The sequence below is a fragment of the Equus caballus genome, chromosome 8, assembly GCF_041296265.1.
Source record: "Equus caballus isolate H_3958 breed thoroughbred chromosome 8, TB-T2T, whole genome shotgun sequence".
NCBI classification, from domain to species: domain Eukaryota; kingdom Metazoa; phylum Chordata; class Mammalia; order Perissodactyla; family Equidae; genus Equus; species Equus caballus.
The window spans coordinates 84,208,073-84,229,208 of record NC_091691.1 but is presented as its reverse complement, the minus strand read 5'-3'; the positions used below and the strand labels follow the sequence as shown (position 1 = coordinate 84,229,208).

At 44.6% G+C, this 21,136-nt stretch overlaps 1 protein-coding gene and 1 long non-coding RNA gene across 6 annotated transcripts in view; one reads left to right on the top strand and one right to left on the bottom strand.

The window, feature by feature from the left end:
- ALPK2 (alpha kinase 2) overlaps positions 1-21,136 on the top strand; it is a 117,546-nt gene that overhangs the window by 8,258 nt on the left and 88,152 nt on the right. For all 3 annotated transcript variants that reach the window (XM_023647881.2, XM_001489132.6, XM_014727820.3), the window contains exons 2-3: positions 8,225-8,352; positions 11,563-11,680. In XM_023647881.2, coding sequence (XP_023503649.2) covers positions 8,229-8,352; positions 11,563-11,680 — 242 coding nt within the window. In that variant the 5' untranslated portion in view covers positions 8,225-8,228. The remainder of the gene's footprint in view (positions 1-8,224; positions 8,353-11,562; positions 11,681-21,136) is intronic.
- The window catches only part of LOC102148549 (uncharacterized), a 47,830-nt gene that overhangs the window by 6,987 nt on the left and 19,707 nt on the right, over positions 1-21,136 (bottom strand). Inside the window, exon 3 of one of the 3 annotated variants that reach the window (XR_001377403.3) lies at positions 6,738-6,847. The exons of the other annotated variants lie outside the window; for them this stretch is intronic. This is a non-coding gene — a long non-coding RNA (uncharacterized lncRNA). The remainder of the gene's footprint in view (positions 1-6,737; positions 6,848-21,136) is intronic. 3 annotated transcript variants of the gene reach the window in all.

The window sequence follows — 21,136 nt, the reverse complement described above, 5'->3', positions numbered from 1 at the left end:
AATTTTTAGAACCCATCTTTGGAGAGAGTACTTTCCCCTAAGTAACCTAGGGGCTGGGTGTTAAGTGACAGTAGGTGTGGCATCCAAATGTATAGTAACTCAGATGGCAAATTCAGGAACCCAACTGTCATTAGATTAGGCTGGGTAATCAGAACTAATCCCTCCTGTCCCCAGTGAGAAAGCGCTCTGACAGCTGGCTTTCCTGCCAGCTCCAGGAGAGCTGGTTACCCATTATCTGCATGTGGGCTGGGAGCCCTCCCTTACCCCTTCCGTTGTCAGCAACCTTCCTGCTGACAGCAGTCACGCCGCCAGCTATCTGTGCAGGGAAGATCAGCCAAAGTAAAACTTGGCCTCAGTTGAGGGCTTAAATGTTCAAAGAATTCTCCTCTAACCTCTTACCTGTTCTCCACCAGTTTGAGAGGAAGATATTTTTGTAATTTTGCTGACGTTAAACCCAAAGCACCTGATAGCAGCTAACACTTACGTAGTGCTTACTGTGCTGTACAGAAGAGCTTTATACAAAGGCACTTAATTTTCCTAAAAACCAAATGAGGTACATACTGCTGTTATCTTAGTTTTACCAATGAAGAAACCAAGGCAGAGAGAAGATAAGCCAGTACGTGGCAGAGCTAAGATTTGAACCCAGGAATCCAGGCCCTTAATTCTGCATTTTGGAGTATCTATCAAAATGTAATATGTGAATACTTCTTCATCCAGCAATTCTATTTCTTGGCATTTAGTCTAGAGACCCACTTATGGGCCCGAGGAGGCGTGTGCCAGGATGTTTTCTGAGACAGATTCGTAAGTCTAAAAAACTCCAGCCAAGCTATATGTCATCAGTACAAGAACAGACAGATTAATTGTGCTATTGACGTGCTGTGCACTACTGATATCATCGAGCGGTTTTAAAAAAATGATGCAGCCTTTGATGGATTGGGTTGACGTTGTAAGACTGCCAAAACGTATGATTAAGTAAGATAAGCCAACTGTATGGCAAGTGTATATAATTTAATGCCATGCATACAACAAAATCATATATATATTTAGATGACTATATATGGAAATGATAGAAAAATGCCCGAAAGGATAGCAAACCCTTCCTCTTGGGAAGGTATTGAGATGGAAGGATAGTGCTTGTGGAAGATTTTACCTTTATGTGTATTTTTAAGAATATGAATGTATGCCTTTAGAATCTGCATAACTAAAGGTAAACAAAATTTTTAAAAAGAAAGCAACTTGCCCTGGATCACACAGCTAAAAAACAAAAACAAAAACCTGCAAATTTTGTGTCCTTTCCAGTTAATGTGTTCTCCCTCCAAGGTTGTCTGTGAACCCCCCCACAGCCCCCTCTGCTGATATCAGTAATTCAATCTTGGTTACCCATCTCTAGCAGAGAATGATAAATCTGTCTTCAGAGGTTCTCACCTTCAGAGAAGCCACGAAACATGAACCACAGCCTGACTTAACTGTCCTTTCCTTTATAGTCAGTGCCCTGTGCCTGGGCTATGTGGTGACTGAAAGGACTATGTGAGTCAAATAGTGTGTTCGTCAACCTTGTAACCTGTGGGGCTTCGCTGTCAGGAAGCAGTCACCTGGGGAGGAGTCATAGATGACACATAAGGTCTTTAATGTCACCCCGACTCTTGATAGCTTGACTTATCCTTTCTTCCCTTTCTAACCGTAGCAGAGGACCCTGGGAATTGGAACGGAAGGAGTCATGTCTTGTAAATTACTATTAGAGGCGAATATTATACCAGGAGAAAATTTTTTTTCCTTGAGGTATAATTGGCATACAGATCCTATTAGTTTCAGGTGTACATCATAGTGATTCGATATTTATAAACATTAAGAAATGACCACTACAATAGGTCTAGCTACCGTGCAAAGCTATTACAATATTATTGACTGTATTCCCTATGCTGTACATTACATCTGACTTATTTATTTTATAACTGAAAGTTTGTACCTCTTAATTCCCTTCACCTATTTTTCCTGCCCCCTACCATTCTGCACTCTGGTAACCACCAGTTTGTTTCCTGTATCTATGAGTCTGTTTCCGTTTTACTTTGTTTGTTCATTTGTTTTGCTTTTGAGATTCCACATATAAGTGAAATCACACAGGATTTGTCTTTCTCTGTCTGACTTATTTCAGTTGGCATAATACCTTCTAAGTCCACCCATGTTGTCACAAATGGCAAGACTTCGTTCTTTTTTTTATGGCTGAGTAATATTTCATTGTGTATATACGCCACATCTTCTTTGTCTCTTCGTCAATCGATGGACACTTAGGTTGCTTCCATGTCTTGGCTATTGTAAATAATGCTGCAGCGAACGTAGGGGTGCGTATATCTCTTCGAATAAGTGTTTTCGTTTTCTTTGGATAAGTACCCAGAAGTAGAATTGCTGGATCCTATGGTAGTTCTATTTTAAAATTTTTTGGGAACAACCGTACTGTTTTTCCATAGTGGCAGCACCAATTGACATTTCCACTAACAGTGCACAAGGGTTCCCGTTTCTCCACATCCTCACCAACACTTGTTATTTTTTGCCTTTTTGATAATAGCCATTCTGACAGGTGTGAGGTGATATCTCATTGTGGTTTTGATTTGCATTTCCCTGATGATCAGTGATGTTGAGCATCTTTTCATGTGCCTGCTGGCCATCTGTATGTCTTCTTTGGAAAAATATCTATTTGAGTCCTTTGCCTATTTTTTAAATTGGGTTGTTGTTCTTTGGTATTAAGTTGTGTAAATTCTTTATATATTTTGGATATCAACCTCATATTGTGTGTGTGATTTGCAAATATCTTCTCCCATTCAGTAGATTGCCTTTTTGTTTGATGGTTTTCTTTGCTGTGTAAAAGCTTCTAGTTTGATGTAGTCCAATTTGTTTATTTTTGCTTTTGTTGTCCTTGCCTGAGGGGACTGGTCCAAAAAAATATTGCTAAGACTGATGTCAAAGAGCTGACTTCCTATGTTTTCTTCCAGGAGTTTTATGGTTTCAGGTCTTACATTCAAGTCTTTAATCTATTTTGAATTTACTTTTGTATATGATGTAAGGTAGTGGTCCAGTTTCATTCTTTTCGCATGTAGCTGTCCAGTTTCCCAACACCATTTACTGAAAAGAATGTCTTTTCCTCGTTGTATATTCTTGCCTCCTTTGTCAGAGATTAATTGACTATACATGCGTGTATCGTTTATTTCTGGGCTCTCTCTTCTGTTCCATTGATCTATGTGTCTGTTTTCATGCCAATACCATACTGTTTTGATTACTATAGCTTTGTAGTATAGTTTAAAATCAGGAAGCATGATACTTCCAGCTTCTTTTTTCTTTCTCAAGATTGTTTTGGTCAGGAGAAATTTTTAGACATTAATTGGTATATCACTTAAAAAAAAAAATCATTGTGGTAACCCATAGAAGAAAAGGAAATTGATGAAACAAGTGAAGTCTTTCCTTAGACTCTACTGATTTATCATCTTGGAAACCAATTATAACCGATTCTTCCTAGGTCATTTGCATACATTATTCTAATCCTTAGAACATTACCATCTCCTCTTACAGATGAAGAAATAGGCTCAGTACTGCAGCCAGGTAAGTGGCAGAGCTAGATGTAGATTTGTCCCTGGCAGGTAATGAGGCCTGGTTTTTGTCTTCAGTCCTGTTATACCTCCTGGTCAGGAGAGTTTTCCAGCCATGAGAGCCTCTTCCTTGCCCCCCACACCCCTCCACTAGTCTGGGTAAGTCTCCTAGGAATGTGGAGAGCCAGGGTAGTCATCCCTCTGTGCCAATAGCTGCTCCTAAGAAGGCTTGCAGATCAGCCATAAAAAGGACTGAAGTACTGACACATACTACAATGTGGATGAACCTTGAAAAATTATGGTAAGTGAAAGAAGCCAGTCACAAAGGACCACATATCATTTGATTCTATTTAGAACAAATGTCCAGAATAGGGAAACCCATAGCGACAGAAAGTAGATTAGTGGTTGCCTGGGGCTGGTGTGTGTTGGGGGGTGGGGGTTATGGGAAGATGAGAAGGTGAAAGCCAAGGGGTGTAGGAGTCTTTTTGGGGGTGATGAGAATGTTCTAAAATTGATTGTGGTGATGGTTGCACAACTCTGAATATATTGAAAGCCATTGACATGTACACTTTAAATGGAAGAATTGTAGGGTATGTGAATTATATCTTATTAAAGCTGTTATAGAAAGGAGAAGCACTTCAGAGACTTGAGCATCATAGCTGATCAATGAGCCAGATGACCTAGTGTTTCCAACTTGAAGCTAGACCTTTTTTTTTTAATAATTAGTGCTAACATTTATTGAGCATTTACTTTTGTGCCAGGCAATGTACTAAGAGCTTTACAGGCAATAACTCATTTAATCTTTGCAACAATCTATGAAGTATATGCAACTGTTATGCCTCCATTTTGCAGATGAGGAAACTGAGGCACAGAGAGGTTGTGACATGCTGATTGAGCTCGTAAGGAGTGGAGTCAGAATTTGAACCTACAGTATCTGGGTCTAGAGCTCTTCATCACCTTTGCTATGCTGCCATTCAAAAATTATAAAAGGAAGGGTCAGGACTAGAGCTTCTCACTCCTGGCCCACTGCTTTTCTTTGATAATAAACTCTAACTATGCTCCATGTCCAAATCAATATACTAATTGAAAATACAAAATTTGTAAGTTACATGGTTCTTATCTTTGGGAAATTTACCAGACCAGCAATAAATACACAAAATATGTTTCTGTGCAGGATGATTCTAAATCTAATACTCTTTTCTCTGTCTCTTTATTTTTTTTCCTTTTCTTTCTTTGTTTCTCTCTCTCTCTTTCTTTCTAAAGCTGCGCTTTTATATGTTTGCCAAGCCTTGTTCCATATCTTGTATTGAGTCAAGGACAGTTGATGAAATTGTGAATACAATTTGCACTTCTAGTTGCAAAATGCCAACAAAAAATTAAAATTCTGGGGCCAGCCTCATGGCCTAGTGGTTAGGTTCAGCATGCTCTGCTTTGGCAGCCTGGGTTCCATTCCCGAGCTGTGGACCTCCACCACTTGGCAGTGGCCATGCTTGGTGGTGATCCACATGCAAAACAGAGGAAGACTGGCACAGATGTTAGCTCAGGGTGAATCTTCCTCAAGCACAAAAAGAGGAAGACTGGTAATGGATGTTAGGTCAGGACAAATCTTCCTCAGCAAATAAAAAAATTAATTAATTAAAAAGTAAAATTGGACTTAGATTCTGTTCTTTCTGCCTTATGCTTACATTTAGCCCTAAAATTATTTGCTCAATAATCCTGAGAAATATCAACTTTTTGTCTCAAATCAAATCCACAGCTCTAGCTCCCATCACCAGCCTGAACCTCTAAAATAGGATGAGTAAGTACACTGGTGTTAACAGAAAAGCTTTTTCTTTCTGCACATGTTCTGCAAGGCTGGGCCCACCTTTCCTCAGCAGTGAGAGGACAGCATGTCCCCACTCATTTTTCTTGGTTCTTCGTTTACTGTTGGACCCATACTCATAACGGTTTATTTATTTATTCATACAGTAATTCAACAATATTCACCAAGTTGTCTCTGAACATCTTCATTTTTGTGCAAGATGGCTATCATAAACTTGTCCTTTTGAATTTTTTTTTTAGATACTTCTTTCAATGTAGTTAAGAACAACTTTTCCATTAGATATTACTGTGATTTCTAGGTGAATAATGAGTGTCAAAGCTGGCCTTTTTATACCAATTGGAACCCTCCAATTCCTCAACTACCACATGTACTTGTCGCTTAATCTGGAAAGAAGTTGTCTATTTGCCATCTTGCGGATGAATTTTCTTCCTGTTCTGTGCAACTAATTTACCAGCTACACTGAGAGGCGCTTACGATGCTTTTAAATATAACCCATGTCAACCAAGGACCCTATGTGGTCCTATCTCTACATAGTTGCATTTAAAAAGTCCTCTAACTAAAAATAATTGGAAATGCAACTCGAGTCTTTATTAAAGAATGTCAAAGGGTCCAATTCACAATCACAGAGCAAAATTTCTTAAAATTGTCTTTTCAATCTCTCTGGCTCAATAATTCTCCCCACATCCCTACAGCTCTTCAAACTTCTCTCCCAGGCCATGCATGTGCTCTGTCTCACGCCCATGCAGTTTTCTTCCTTTTTGATGCTAACATGTGACGTCTTCAACTTGACCGCTCTTTCTACCCATTAACCTGAACCTCAGGTCTCAGCGCAAAGTTGCTTCCTGCACACACTCTTCCTGAGAGGAGAAGGCAGGGTGCTCTCCTAAAGTAATTTTTTTCACCCTGATATTCACAGAGCTCGGGTGTTTCACATGGGAACAGTTTGGGAATGCTTTTTTGTTTTTGAGGACTGACCCTATTTCTAAACAGAACATCTGGAGGTTCAGGAAATGCTGTGGGAACAGCAGGAACAGCAGGAGAGGCCTCAGAGGGAAGGACGAGCAGGCACTCATAAGCAGGATTTTCCAAGGAACACGTCTACCGGCCAGGGCTGGCTGCGTGGGCCCACCATCTGTGCCTTCACACAGGCCCTGCGCCCAGAAGGGCCCCAGCGCTCAGTTTAATGCTCTGCTGTTGCCATCTTTAATAACTTAATCATATTTGAACAAGGAGCCCCTCATTTTCATCTTGACTCACGCCCTGCAAGTTGTGTAGCCAGCCCTGCATCAGGGGCAGAGTCCTCAGATACTGACCACCTCCCGTCCCAATTCCCTCACCTTCTACTCACTTCCCACTCATCGGAAGGTTTTCAGGTGGTGGTGAAACCTTGAACTGTTGTCAGGAAACTTGTCCCTGGCACTCTGTCTCTCAAGGTATCTGAAACAACCTGGAAAAGTGGGAGGAAAGAAGGAGGAATTGGTCCTGAATGGCTTAGAAGCTGTTACGCCCATACGGAGGGGGGTTGCCCCTTCTACAAAAGTTGTGGCCATTGAGATCCAGCCTCTACCAGCAAGAGCTTAGCTCAGGCTTCTGTTTTAGGACCCTCAGCATCCCTGGATTCACCATTGCAGCTTCTAAGCGCCCCTCACCTGTTCATGCTAAATGTGTCCTATGTGGTGTGGGCTTTCCTTTTCCTGAGCTTCCTGGTACACGAGAACTGCTCACCTTTGAAAGAAGTGGGACCCTACTGTTTGGATAGAGCAAAATGTTATTTCCAGACTTGGGCTCCACAAAGGATAGATTTGGCAGTGTGGGGCTAGCACTGTACCCAGAGGATAGAGTGGAAAGGGTCCTCTGGGTTTAGACAGACCTGCGTTCTTAGGGCTGCCACACACCTGTGTGAGTTGTGCACTGCGCAGCTTCGGGAGTACCTTACACCCTGAAGGTGTCAGCCTGCACAGCTGTGAAGGGGATCCCAGAGCTGCAGCCACGTGAGCTGTGTGCTCCTGAGCAAGCTGTTGAACCTCTCTGAGCTTCATCTGTAAGATGTAGGAGGTATTGATAACCATTTAGGTAGTTTAGGAGACATTAAATGAAATGATATACCTGGTAACTAATCAAGAGTTTAATGCCTACTTGTATCTGTGAATACGTGCTTGCTCAAAAATGCTAGCCCAGTCACCGCCCTCCCTGGGGGAACCTGTCTGGTACTCGGAAGGAGCAGTGCTTTCCCAATTTCAAAGTACCTCCTGTTTGCATTTAGTCATCTCCTTTTCTTGGAGGCAAATATACATACACATATTTTTAACTCCAATATGAAAAGTCTTTAAGGAGAGAAAGAAAGAGATGAGAGGAGGTGGCACCAGCTACAGGCTCATGCAATTCTTCCCTCTCAATCTGTGCTCTGGCTGCCCTGCGATCTACCTCAGACGATGGGTCCTCAACTGGGGCTGCCCTCCCAGGGGACATTTGGCAATATCTGCAGACATTTTTGATTGTCGTGACTTTTGGGGAAGGCCGTTACTGGCAGCTAGTGGATCGAAGCCAGGGATGCTGCTAACCATCCTACAGTGCACATGACAGCCCCGCAACCAAGCACTGGGCCCAGAGGCCAGCAGTGCCGCAGGTGACAAAGCTTGCCCCAGGGCTTCCAACCTCCCCACCAGCCTGAATGCCGACACCCGGCCTTCTGTAAGCCAGGAGAGCAACTCCATGCTCCCTCTCTCCTCAAGAGCCGTCAACCGACTGCGTGGTTTCTCGAATTCCTAGGAAAGTCAGAGAAGTGTCAGAACAAATGGTGATGCCTGGGGTTCTTATTTTTCAGATTCATGTGGCATGAAAGGATGGCCGACCCAGGAGGGCCCCAGAGGTGCACACTTTGTTTTTTATCTACTTTGCTTTCCCGGAAAGTTCCTGAGAAGTCAGACACTGTGCTTCGCTGCATAATATCTGGTAATGATCACCAGCTAATCGCCGTCTGAAATCTCCCTGCAGATCAGGGTTTTTGGCTCACAAAGGCATTATTAAAACATCATTTGGGAAAATCACCTGGGAAGTTAGTTCTGAGTAACCGATTGAGCAACTAAATCCTCTATAACTTTTTTCCAAAAGATTTCCTTGAGTCACTTCCTGGATGCATTTTAGTGGTCTTCCTCGTGTCACACTGTGGTTCTTGCTTAGGCAACTCCCACGCTGGTTATTTTTCAGATGATCCACTGTAAATTTCCTGTGGCACACAGGAATGGCGTGAGTAAAGTCACTTTAGGCAATTTATTGAACTCTTCTTCCCTCGCTCTTTTACTGATAGCCTCAGGCTGGCTAAACGTGTCTTCCGCTGCTTGCTCTCTTCAGTCGTGCTCATCCGCAAGGAAGGGGTTCTATCCAAGGCACAGGTGGAGGAAAAGCAGGGACTGGAATTTCCCTTGACTGGATAATAAACGGCCTACAGCTGAGCCAGAATTGGTGCCCTCCCCACCCCAGGGGTAAAAAGGGTTTGTTATTAAAAGAAAACAGGGGGCCGGCCCCGTGGCCGAGTGGTTAAGTCTGCGCACTCTGCTTCGATGGTCCAGGGTTTCACTGGTTCGGATCCTGGGCCTGGACATGGCACTGCTCATCCAAGCCACACTGAGGCGGCATCCCACATGCCACAACTAGAAGGACCCACAACCAAAAGTATACAACTACATAGCCGGGGGGGCTTTGGGGAGAAAAAGGGGAAAAATAAAATCTTTAAAGGAAAAACAAAGGAAAATAGAAGCCAAATAATCAGGTAGGGAAGTGGTATCTTGTACCTTGTGGGTTGCTTTACTTTCTTGGATTATGTCTCTACCCTCAAAAACATGGAGACACCAGTGGTCTTTCCTGTGAACAGACAGAAAGCTCTTCTCCCCCGATCCCTTTTTCTAAGTCCAGATAGAAGAGCCAGCCTCTGAAATGGCTGCGTTTCCTTAGCAGGAGTCGTAATCAATTTTCGTCTTCAGTCTGGAAGCTGGGGTGTAGAACTGTGTACTCAGCCTCTCTGAGCCCAGAGCTGAGCCCCCGCGCCCTTTCTCAGTGTTGTCCATAGCCATTCAAATAGCGGGACAGGCACATATCCACTATTGAGCCTTCAGAGCAGGACCCCATGACTCCCCAGGAAGGCCCAGTGTTTGGATGTTCTCTAAACTTGGCTACTGGTCCCCATATACATTAGCCAGATACTTGTGCAACATTCTGGAGGTGGCTTTCAATATGTGACTTGCAGGTAGGCTTAAAAAACAAGGGTAGGATTTTCGGGTGAGGTTTCCAGCAAGTGGAGGGAGAAAAGAAAACACCCACAAGGTACAAGATACCACTTCCCTATGCAAGTCTCATTTCTGGCTGATTATTCAGATCTATACCCCACAGAGGGAAAAAACGAGTCAGCCATTAAGAAACTGAGGGAATCAATCAGCCCTGATCAGTCTGAATGAGAAATTGGAGTCCAGGAGATGAGCAGGAGTTCCCCAGGCCCAGCTCATGCATTCTTTATAGACACTCTTCAAAAGACACATACACACAAAAAAAGGTGCAATTAAATGCTTCCTAAGAAGGAATCTAATAAAACTGACAAAGGGGGGCAGGCAGAAGTGAATTACGATCAGCAGCTTCCTTGATGGTTTTTCAGGGAAGCTCATATTTGGTGGTTTAGTCATTTGCCTGCAAGAGACTCAGCCAAGCAGCTGCCGGAGAAGGACGTGTCCTTGCCTGCAGCTCTGTCTGCTCCTGGCTCCGGGGAATGACTACTCAGGTGCCTACCTGGAGGAGGGGCAAAGAGAACACCTGCAGTTACCACAGGGCACATTCATGGTGTTGGCACAGAGGTGGCCTAGCTGGGAGACCCAAAATGAGATGAGACAGGGGCTCTGAGCATCCTCGGGTCCCATCCGTGGTACATGTCTCAGAAAAACATGGAGTTCTTCTCTCAGTGGTCTCTGGGATTGCTTGTCAAAAATCATGTGATAAATAAGACAGAAACACAAGAATGTTCCTGGGATGGATTCAGAATGGCGTGTTGTTTCCAGATACCGGGCTTTCCTCCTGTATATATGGCACATTTCGATACGTTTTTCAGTGACATGGAGGCTAGTGACAAAGCTCTTTGGGACACACTGGAAACTTTCCTGCCCTGTCACAAGAGGAAAAAACCCCCAAGGGGTAAATGGAATTCCTGGGGGATTTACCAGATTAGCCAATTAGCATCCCATCCGGTTAATGATCACCAGGCGAGGAAGATCCTCTTCTGAGGGAGAAAGCATAGGTCAATTTCTGTAATGACATCAGTCACATATGCACAGTACCAGCCTGGGAAACCTGCATTCCAGACGCCTTCATCCTCAGAAGATAGGGCATTTGCTAATCCACATTGTTCGACCCTCTTTTGTACCACAATGTACACTCAACTCTGAGCACTGTTGCAGTTCTCCAAAAGGTGAAGCAACCCCCATGCAAATATGAAATGAACATTTCAAAGATGTTATTCAGTTCTTTAAATAAAGAGGGAACCAGAAAGTATTAAGACCTGGTCAAAGACTGTTTGAGGAATTTGATATTTATAGGCAGTTTAATAAAGGACTGTTAGGATAAGATTGCTGGGTTAGGTAAAACACTGGTTAGTGTCCTAAAGGGCAATAAACCGTAACTACCGAGTTATCTTTTCTGCCAGACAGAGATTATTTACATCTCTGTTGGAAAAAAATCTGCAAGTTTACAAGTAACTAAATCTGGGAATTTTAATCAGTGGTAATCATTGAATGAAACAAAGTACATTCCCCTAGATAATTCTGAGGTGGATCCTTGCCCCCATTTGACATCAAAAGAGGATACTATCCACATTTTTGCCTTATTTCTAAGTTTTAGATAATTTTTCTTAATAGCTCCTTGAGATTAGGGACAACACTGTTCATTTTTTATGCTCCATCTCCACCCAGAGCAGCCCCACTGTAGGCACGTAACATGCTCAGTAGTGCTTATTGAATGATGCCTTTGTATCTATCGATGAGAAAAAGATTTTCCAGTTTCCCCACTGACATATCACTCATGCTCATCCCTATTGCTTATTACCCATTCTTGTTCATAACTTTATGACTTTCTTTTCTAAAAATGCTTAACATAATAATAATATTCTTATTTCTTTATCATCAGGTCAGCCCAAGCCAGAGGTAACTTGGTATAAGAATGGTCAAGCCATAGATGAGAGCGGCATTATTTCCAGTTATGAATCCTTTGAGAATCAGTATATTCACATGTTACATCTCTTTTGGTAAGTGGGTGAGCCTCTGTGGACTGTTTATTAGGACCCCTGTATTCTCTCCTATGCTGTTACTAGAGGTAAGGCCAAAAGATTGGCTCACGTTTGCTTTTAAAGTCCTAGTGTTAGATGTTATTGTTAGGCACCAGCAAAGACATCAGCAGTGACTCTGCTGAGCTCTGCCTGGTAACTAGTCACACTCTCCTCATTTGCTGCCACTGATGGAATTACAACTTGATCTAGAATTTTATTCAAGGTGGTCCAGCTGTCTTCATTCATTAAATGAGCTTTTAATTTAATCTTATTCTCTCTGGAAAGTTAAGAAGCACAATAGGAGACATATATATGTATATATTTGTGGTGGTGGTGGTGGTTAGTTTGTTTAAATTGGTGCTGGCAAACTTTTTCTAAAAAGGGCCAGATAGTAAATATTTTAGGCTTTGAAGGCCAGATGGTCTCTGTCACAACTTCTCAACCCTGCCATTGTAGTGCAAAAAACAGCCATAGATGATACCTTTTTTTTTTCTTAAAGCATCGCTGTGTGTTCCAATAAAACTTTATTTAGAGAAATAGGTGAGGGGCCAGATTTGGCCTGTGGGCTGTAGTTTACCAACTTCTGGTCTAGATGGTGAGATCCTTGGAGATCTACACTCTGTACTACTTTGTATGCTTTCCACCCTTGCCTCTGACCCTCTGATCACTCAATACATAATTTCTTGATTGATTCATTTTAGTCTCACGCTAAGTGAAAATACTGTACGCACTTTTTAGCCAGAAGAAAAAGCTTGATGTTTCTGGAAAAAGTATTCACTCCTGATGCAAGGACTAATGGTAGGGTAATATGATAATAGACATGATTGCATTTTTCTGCTTAGTAGTAAATGTGCTGGGTAGTAATGATCTTCGTAAGTTCTGACTTTTTATACCAGTAGTTCTGCACTGTAGCTGCCCATTAGCATTGCCTGGGGAGCTTTTAAAACCCACTAATGCTTTGCCTTCACCCTTGACTAGTTCATTCCAGACCCCAGGTGATTCCAACATGTTGCCCAAGATAGAAAATGCTTTACGTCCTAAAATATTCATCTGCAAAGTAGTTTGACATCTACCAGTGTGTTAAATGCTGGTTAGGAAAATGAATGGTATTTTGTGCAAATGCCCTTCAAAGATTAAGTTAGTTGCTAGTTACAACGTTAGTCTCAAATTTTCTTGCCATTATCAATACACCATAAACCACCAGATTAGTTCATAGTTCCCCAAAGAAAAGTACTTTCCTTTATCTACTGGAGTTTAGTTTTTGGGTCATTAAATCTGCATTCTTAGATAGTTGAAAGTTCCTATTTCTGTGTTTCCCGAGGGCTTTTTCTGGTTTAACACATCTAATCTGTAGTTCTGCTTTGAGGCCCAGAGCCCTGCTGCCATGTTGATCAACCTTCTGATCTTACCTCTTTCCTCAACCTGGCAGCACCCCTTCCCCCATCCTCCCTATGCTGTCCTGCTCACACTGTTCTAATCTCATTCATCTCATGAAACTGTGTGCCTTGGACAAATGAGACTGCGTGGAAGAGATTGATCCGCACTGTTGTGACCTTCACATTACCACAGGTCAAGTGTGCTTGGCAGGCAAGAGAAATGGAAAGCCAAGAAAGCATTCCAAAGGACAGAAACATCAATAATTACAGGAGGGTTTGTACTATAGCATGAAAAAAATGTTTTGGTTTTTTTTTTCCCCAGAAGATATGGGGGTTGAGAGAAGGCGAAGAAAATGCAAATAGATGTTTTCTACCTCAGAGTGAAAGCAAGTTGTCACGACCACGTGTATAAAAGTGGGGAATTGTGGTCTCTTATGAACACAATGTAAAGAAAGGCAGCAAAGCAGCAGATAAAAATCTGTCGGGGAACCCACAGTTAGAGAGAGACACTCCTCTCCACAGCAGGGAGGCATCCTTTGGTGGTGACAATCATATCCCGCTGTGCTGAGGGACAGCAGAGATTACAAGTGAGGCAGGAGGGTGGGTCAGGGAAGTTGGGTGGATGGGGCAGGAGCTCCTGGGTTAGAGGGAGGGGCAAGCACCCCTCTGGCATTGGCTGGGCTGGAGGCCCGCCCTGCAGAGGGCCAGGTGAGGACAATGGCCAGGAGAAATGAATGCACAGTCACCACAAGCCAGTCTGCCCATGGTGTGTACAGGGTTGAACAGGATCCTCCCCAAAATTCATGTCTAGTCTACTGGAGGATAAGGTCCAGGCCCCCTGGACTCTGAGAAGGTGACCTTATTTGGAAATAGGGTCTTTGCAGATGTAATTAGGTGAACTAAGAGGAGATCATACTGAGTTGATATGGGCCCTAATCCAGTGACCAGTGTCCTTATATAAAGAGAAAACAGAGATACACACAGAGGGAAAACGACTGTGTGAAGACAGAGGCAGATTGGGGTGATACACCCGCAAGCCAAGAAATGCCAAGGATTGCCAGCCACACCAGAAGTTGGTAACGGCCAACTGAAGATTCCTTCCCAGTGCCTTCCCTGCCAACACCTTGGTTTTGGACTTCTAGCCTCCAGAACTGCAAAAGAATAAATTTCTGTTGTTTTATGCTACCCTCTTTATAGTAGTTTGTTACAGCAGCTCTAGAAAGCTAATATGTGATGTGTCTGAGCATTCTAATTTTAAAAACTGTGCCACCCTTCGCCTATATTGGCATAGAGCTGACCAACTTTATCTGATAACGTAGTGCTGGTTCCCAAGATAGAAGCTGAGTTCATCCCGGCCACCTGGGAGGCATCTATGGGTCAAGGGCAAAGAACATTTTTCCAACTCTACCACCAAAGTGGGTATTGATTACTCAAGATTTTGAAGGAAAAATCAATAAGAAGGTTTCCTGGGTCACTTGCGTTTTTGCCCCCAGGGGACATTTGGCAATGGCTGGAGACGTTTTTGATTGTCTTGACCAGGGAGGGGTGCTACTGGCATCCAGTGGGTAGAGGCCAAGGATGCTGCTAAACATTCGACATTGCCCAGGGCAGTCTCCTACAACAAAGGACTCTCCAGTCTGAAAGGTCAATAGTGAGGAAGTTGAGAAACTTTCTAACAAACCACCACAAAACAGAGTGCTTGAAACAGCAGCAGGGGCTGGCCCTGTGGCCAAGTGGTTAAGTTTGTGTGCTCTGCTTTGGCGGCCCAGGGTTTCACCGGTTCGGATTCTGGGCACAGACGAAATGATGCGGGATCGGTGAGCCGAGGAGTCGAAAGAAAGATTTCTTAGACTCTCAAGATCTGGCAGTAGTGCTCCTTTATTTAGAAAATAGTGTGGAATAGCATGGGGACAGGACCCATGGGCAGTCAGAGCTTCTGCTGCCGCCGCTTCTGCTGCCCCCGCTGGCATGGGGACAGGACCCATGGGCAGGTAGAGCTGCTGCTGCTGCCCCCGCTGGCATGGGGACAGGACCCATGGGCAGGCAGAGCTGGTGCGTGGGGACAGGACCCACGGGCAGTCAGAGCTCCTGCTGCTGCCCCGAGTTGAGGGTTAGGGCTAAATTTAAGGCATAGGTATGTGATTCATCTCTTTACAAGACAAAGGAAAGAACATGAAAAAAAGTTAAAATGGTATCAGTGCGGGTGGGGTCTGGTCATTGGGTGATCCCATGACTTTTAGACAAGAATCAAATCGGATTAAGTAAAGGTTAGAAAGGTTAGACACCACCACCCTAAACCAGTTACATGAGATTGCCAGACAGCAACCAATTTAAGTTCTTGCCTCTGGCATTGACCAAGAGCCTCTAGAGATAAGACCATCCCCCCCTCTTCCTGGCACAGAGAGGGAGGCATCTTCACAGATAGAGGGTTCCCTTAGAAATGTAAATGTTTCCCAACAAAGGGGCAAACAAATTCCACTCCTTGGAGCCTGCATCTCATCTGTAGTTTTAAAACTAACCAGCCTAAAAATCCTCATCATAAGCCATTTTAAAATTAAGCAGCCTAAAAATCCTCATCACTAGCACTGCTCATCAAGCCGTGCTGAGGCAGCATCTCACATAGCAGAGTCAGAAGGACCTACAACTAGAATATACAACTATGCACTGGGGGGCTTTGGGAAGAAGAAGAAGAAGAAGAAAGAAGATTGGCAACAGAGATTAGCTCAGCTGCCAGTCTTTAAAAAAAAAACGAAACAGCAGCAGCTCATTAATTTCTCATAATTCTGTGGCCTGGCTCTGGTTCCTCTGCTGCTTTGCCTGGCCCGCTCATGCTCACATGTCTCTTGAATCAGTCTGAGGATTGGCTGGGCTGGAAGGTCCCAGATGGCTTCACCAACAGGTCCAGCGGTTGTTGCTGGCTATTGGCTGAGCCGCCTCCATTCTCCTCCACATGGGCTCTTATTCTCCAGTAGGCTAGAATGGGCTTCCTCCATACCATGGTCTCAGGGCAGCATTCCAGGATGATGGAGCTGCAAGTCTTCTTGAGCTCCACCACCACACCAATCCTACCACATTCTCTTGGCCAAAGCAAATCACAGGACCAGACCAGATTTAAGAGACAGGAAAATAGGTGCCACGTCTTGAAGAGCAGAGTGGCAGTCACATTGCAATGGGACATGCGTAACTGGGTGAGACGAATTCTTGGCCAAATTTTGTAATCTACTACACTCTCCATCCATCCATCTAATACCTAATTAACCTTTTAAACCACCTATTCGGGAACCTTTTTATCTAGCTCAGAAAATTTTTTATGGGGGCTGGCCTGGTGACGTAGTGGTTGTGTCTGCGTGCTCCGCTTCGGCAGCCCGGGGTTCACAGGTTCAGATCCCAGGTGCAGGATCTCCAGCCCCTTTCTTCTACCTGGAGGTCAAAGGTGGGGCTGGGAGTTCCAACCCTCTAATCATGCCTTGGTCTTTCTGGTAACCAGCCCCACTTCCGAAGCTATCTCCACCAGTCATCTCATTAGCATACAAAAGACACACTTATCACTCCAGAGATTCCTAGGGTTTTAGGAGCCATGTGCCAGGAAGCTGGGACAAGGACCAATTATTTATTTTTTATTACACCACACCAAGTATGTGCTAAGATAGAGGTAAAGAGAAGATATCTTGCAAGACCAGAGAAAGGGCAGCTAAGTCAGACTCTGCTGGGTGAGGGATGTGTCAGGGGCTAGGGGCTAGGACAGGGAAGTTTTCTCAGAAGAAGTGCTCCCAGCAATAAGCCTCGAGGGGCATGGCAGGAGTCCACCTGGAGAAGGTGGGTAGAGAGGGAGGAGAAGATAAGCCTGTTCCCTAGGGTGGGAACAGCCTCTGGGAAGGATTGCAGTGCATTCCGTCCCTGGCAGGGTAGGGAGGGCTCCCAGAGGAGGAGAACCTCAAGGTGAGAGAGACGAGACTGAAGGGCAGGCCGGGTCTGGACCCCAGGGGCCCCACGTGCCATAGTTAAGGGGTCTGCACCTTTATCCTGAAAACAATACCCAGTCTGTGAAGGAGTTTTGGGGCAGCAGAGGGTCATGGGAGGGGTCAAACATGAGTAACATTAGGCAGTAGAAGCCCTTTCTTTCTCCAATGTTGCCCACATGGCTACGCTTCCAAACTCGGATCCCATCCCTCCTGCTCACTTGCTGTTTGGGGGACAGGTGGAGCAGCTCGCCGTCCTCACCAGCATCAGGACCAGTCCCGCCTGCCCCGATCCCTTCTCCCTGAACACCCTCCCTCCTCCACTCCACTTCTCCAAGCCCACCCATCCTGCGGGGAGGAGCGCGAGCGCACGGATCCAGGGGCTTCATGGACAAGCCCTTGACCCCTGAAAATGGTTGCTCCATTCCGGAGTATATACCACCTCAGGAAGCTTCTGAATGCCTTCTATGAAACAGCAGTCAGCATTCACCTCATGTTAGTTTTCCTCCTGTTATTCTTTTGTTTGGCTTCCATCTGTCTCCCCAGCTAGCCTGAAGCTCCATGAGACTGCTGTCTCTTCAGTTCCTAGACCGGCACCTAGAGTGACCGGCACATAGCTTGTGCTCAATAAATATCAGTTGCATAAAGTTAGTAACTTCTGCTTTGCTTATGTCCTTTCTTCTGTGTTGAAATGTAAACTCCTGGGGGCAGGGGCTGGGATTTCTATTACTTCCTGTCTCCATGGCCTCATGTGTTTGTAAGTGATGATAAAATTCTCCAATTCCTTCCTCAAAACCCACACTTTTCCTGTTTTCGTGCTCTGTCGCTTATTAGCTGTGTGGCCTTGAACAAGTCAATTAACTTCTTTGTGCTTCAGTTTCTTAATTCATAAAACAAGTTTTTGTAGTGATTTAAATGAGATTGTTCATGCAAAACGATGAACAAAGTGTGCATTTAAGTGTGCAATAAATATTAGTTGTTAATCTCATTTTGCTGACCATGCCCTAAAAGCACTGTGTTCCCGGAATTACTCTGAAGGAATTACTCTGTCCTGGTTTATAATACCAGGTGTGTTCGGAGCCAGAATAATTTTATATGAATAGTTTTGAAAAGTGTTAGAATCAATGGAGAAGTTTCAAAGACCAGAAGGGAACGGATATTTAACAGGAGAGCTATAACCCAGACACAAGGGTTGAAGCTGTTTTTTTGTTATATACACGTTTCTACTGGAAACTCTGTTAGGATGGTTTTTAGAAGGTGGAATCTGGACTTGAGTGAAGTCTTGGCCTTCTCTGTTATTCCTCCTGTCTGGGTGGACAGACAGACCCCAGGAGCCTTGGGACACTGTTATATTCCTGAAGCCACTTTGGTTTCTAGGAGGCAGAGTTGTCATAAGTCCTTATTGTGTGAGCAAAGACTTAGGCCCCTGGTGGCACCATCAGCCTCTTTCTACACATGATCACCCAGGGAAACACAAACGCCTTGTCAAATGTCTGGAAAACTAATTGGGGTGGTGAATGAGGCTGAACAAATGAGGACAGTTGTCCCTAGGTATCTGCAGGGGACTGGTTCCTGGAACGCCCTCGGATACGAAAATCCCCTGAGGCCCAAGTCCTTTATACTGTACTGTAAAATGCTGTAGCCCAAGGAATACAGTTGGCCCTCAGTATCTGCAGGTTTGGCATCCATCGATTCTACCAACCACAGATGGAAATCAACCCCTCATTGGTTGAATTTGCAGATACAAAACCTGTGGAAACAGAGGGCAAGCTGTATACGTGACTCAGTTAAAAATGTCTCCGTTCCTGAAAGAAATGCCTCAAGGCACACATCCTGCTAAAGGTACAGTTGTCACCATCAACTTCACTTACAAAGGACAAGAGATTATTTCCACCATTGAGAGCAAGGATCTGAAGGCAGGTTGTCTGGATTTAACTCCCAGATCTAACTCTTAGAAGCTGTGTCATCTCAGTCAAGTTACTTAACCCCTCTGAGCCTCAGTGTCCTCATCTACAGCATGAGGATGATGTAGGACCTGCTTTATAGGGTTGGCATGGGGATTAAATCAACACATGCAAAGAATTTAGAATATTCTATGACTAGCAGTTATTTTGTGCAGCTTGAAGATGTTCCCCATACTGAACTATAATTTTGGAATTGGTTAAAAATAGGACAATTTGGAGGTAAGAAAGGTAGCTTAGTTTGGCAGCATTTTTCCTCTCTGCTCTTTCCCTCTTGGAGGATAAAATATAATTAACATGTTTGATGAAGGAATCATTGGGTAGAAATAAAGATGACTGAATCTTGCTATGTCTTGGCTAAGACAGAAGAGGCATTTCATCCAAGGTTGGAAAGCATTTTGTCAACTTCGAGTTCCCGTGAGCTTAAGTAGGTGTAATAAGTCTTAAGATGACTCTCTGGCACCTGGAAGGCCTCTGTGTTCCCAGCATGGAGCCGAGGCGGGCTCTTTCGGCATTCTTCCTGAATGAATTCAGCAGGCACACATCGTGACCATTCCCTAGCCCACGCCTGGAGTGTTTCTTGAATGAGCCTCAAGGGTCTGACGAGAAGCTCCCATTTAGTCCCCAGGGTGATAGGTCCTTGCCGAGAATCCACTGCCCGTCATCATATTCTGATTTTGACTTTGTACATAAGTGTCTTGCAGGAGTGAATGGTGATTGGAGCCACACCGTGGGGTGTGCGGCTTTTCCTGTGTGCTCACTCATCTTTTCCTGGGGACTGGACTTGGGCTGCTGCTCCCACCATGATGCTGACTCTCAGGGCAGGGGGCAGGTGACAGATTGATCCAAGAGCCCATCCCAAGACCTTGGAGAGCTAAAAAAATGTGCACTGATCACTGGAAACTGACACGTTCTGAATGTCCCTGAAAATGTCACTCCACAGACACTTTCTGAGAACTTAGAGCAGACCAAGGACATCAGGGAAGTTCTTGGGCCAAATGGAGTTCAGTCTCAAATAGTAATCACAGAATCATGGTCAGACATTTCTGAGGATTGAAAAGATGGGGGTCTCTCTGATGTAGAAATCATAGCCTTATGACCAGCGATCATTTGACCAACTCCCTTTTTAAAGGTGAACATCATAAAGAACTTACTTGACAAAGGTGGACAGCTAGTTAGGACCAGAGCTGGAACCAAATCAGGCCTTGTGAGTCCCTTTGCTCCAGCTCTGGGGGGAGGGCAGTGGGGGCAGGACCAAGAACAAAGTTCAATTTAGCAACATGTGTCTTTGTCCTGACCAGCCCAGCCCTATTTCTCTCTCTGGTACAGTCAGCCAAGGGCCTCCCATGAAATTTCCCTCCACCTTTGCCCCATTACGCCCAGAAACCTCTCCTGCTCCTGCCTTCCACCCATCTCCTCTCCTTGCTCTGTCTTAGAGTTCTCTGTGAACTACAGCCTGTCTTGGACCCCATTCCTCCTCTCTCCCTGCCTCCAGGCTCCATCACTCTGCCTGCCTGGATTGCTGTCTCCAAAACAGAGATGCCACTTCCCTCTTCTAGAACCTACAAGGTTGGGCCAGTGCCAGCACCTTCAACCCCTCAGCTCCCAGGGTCAACCCAGGTCTCTCAGTTTGAGTGCTATTCACATGAGTGGGGAAGGCCAATACTCTGGATCTTTCCAGCACCCCCTCAAGACCACACATGAGCCCAGATGAACCCAAGAATGTGCTCAACCTATGAGAGGGGTTTGGACTTGGCATGGTCCATCTGACCCTCCCTGTATTAATGTGTTCAAAAATGCCATAGACTAGGGGGCTTAAAAGACAGAAATTTCTTCCTCACAGTTCTGGAGGCTGGAAGTCCAAGTTCAAGGTACCAGCATGGTGAGGGTCTGGTGAGGGCCGTCTTCCGGGCTTGTAGACAACTGCCTTCTCGCTGTGTCCTCACATGGCAAGAGAGAGAGAGAGCAAGCTCTCTGGTATCTCTTCTTCTAAGGGCACTAATCCCATCATGAAGGCCCCACTCTCATGACTTCACCTAACCCTAATCACCTCCCAAAGGCCCCATCTCCAAATACCATCACGTTGGGGGTTAGGGCTTCAACATATAAATTTTAGGGGGACACAATTCAGTCTATAGG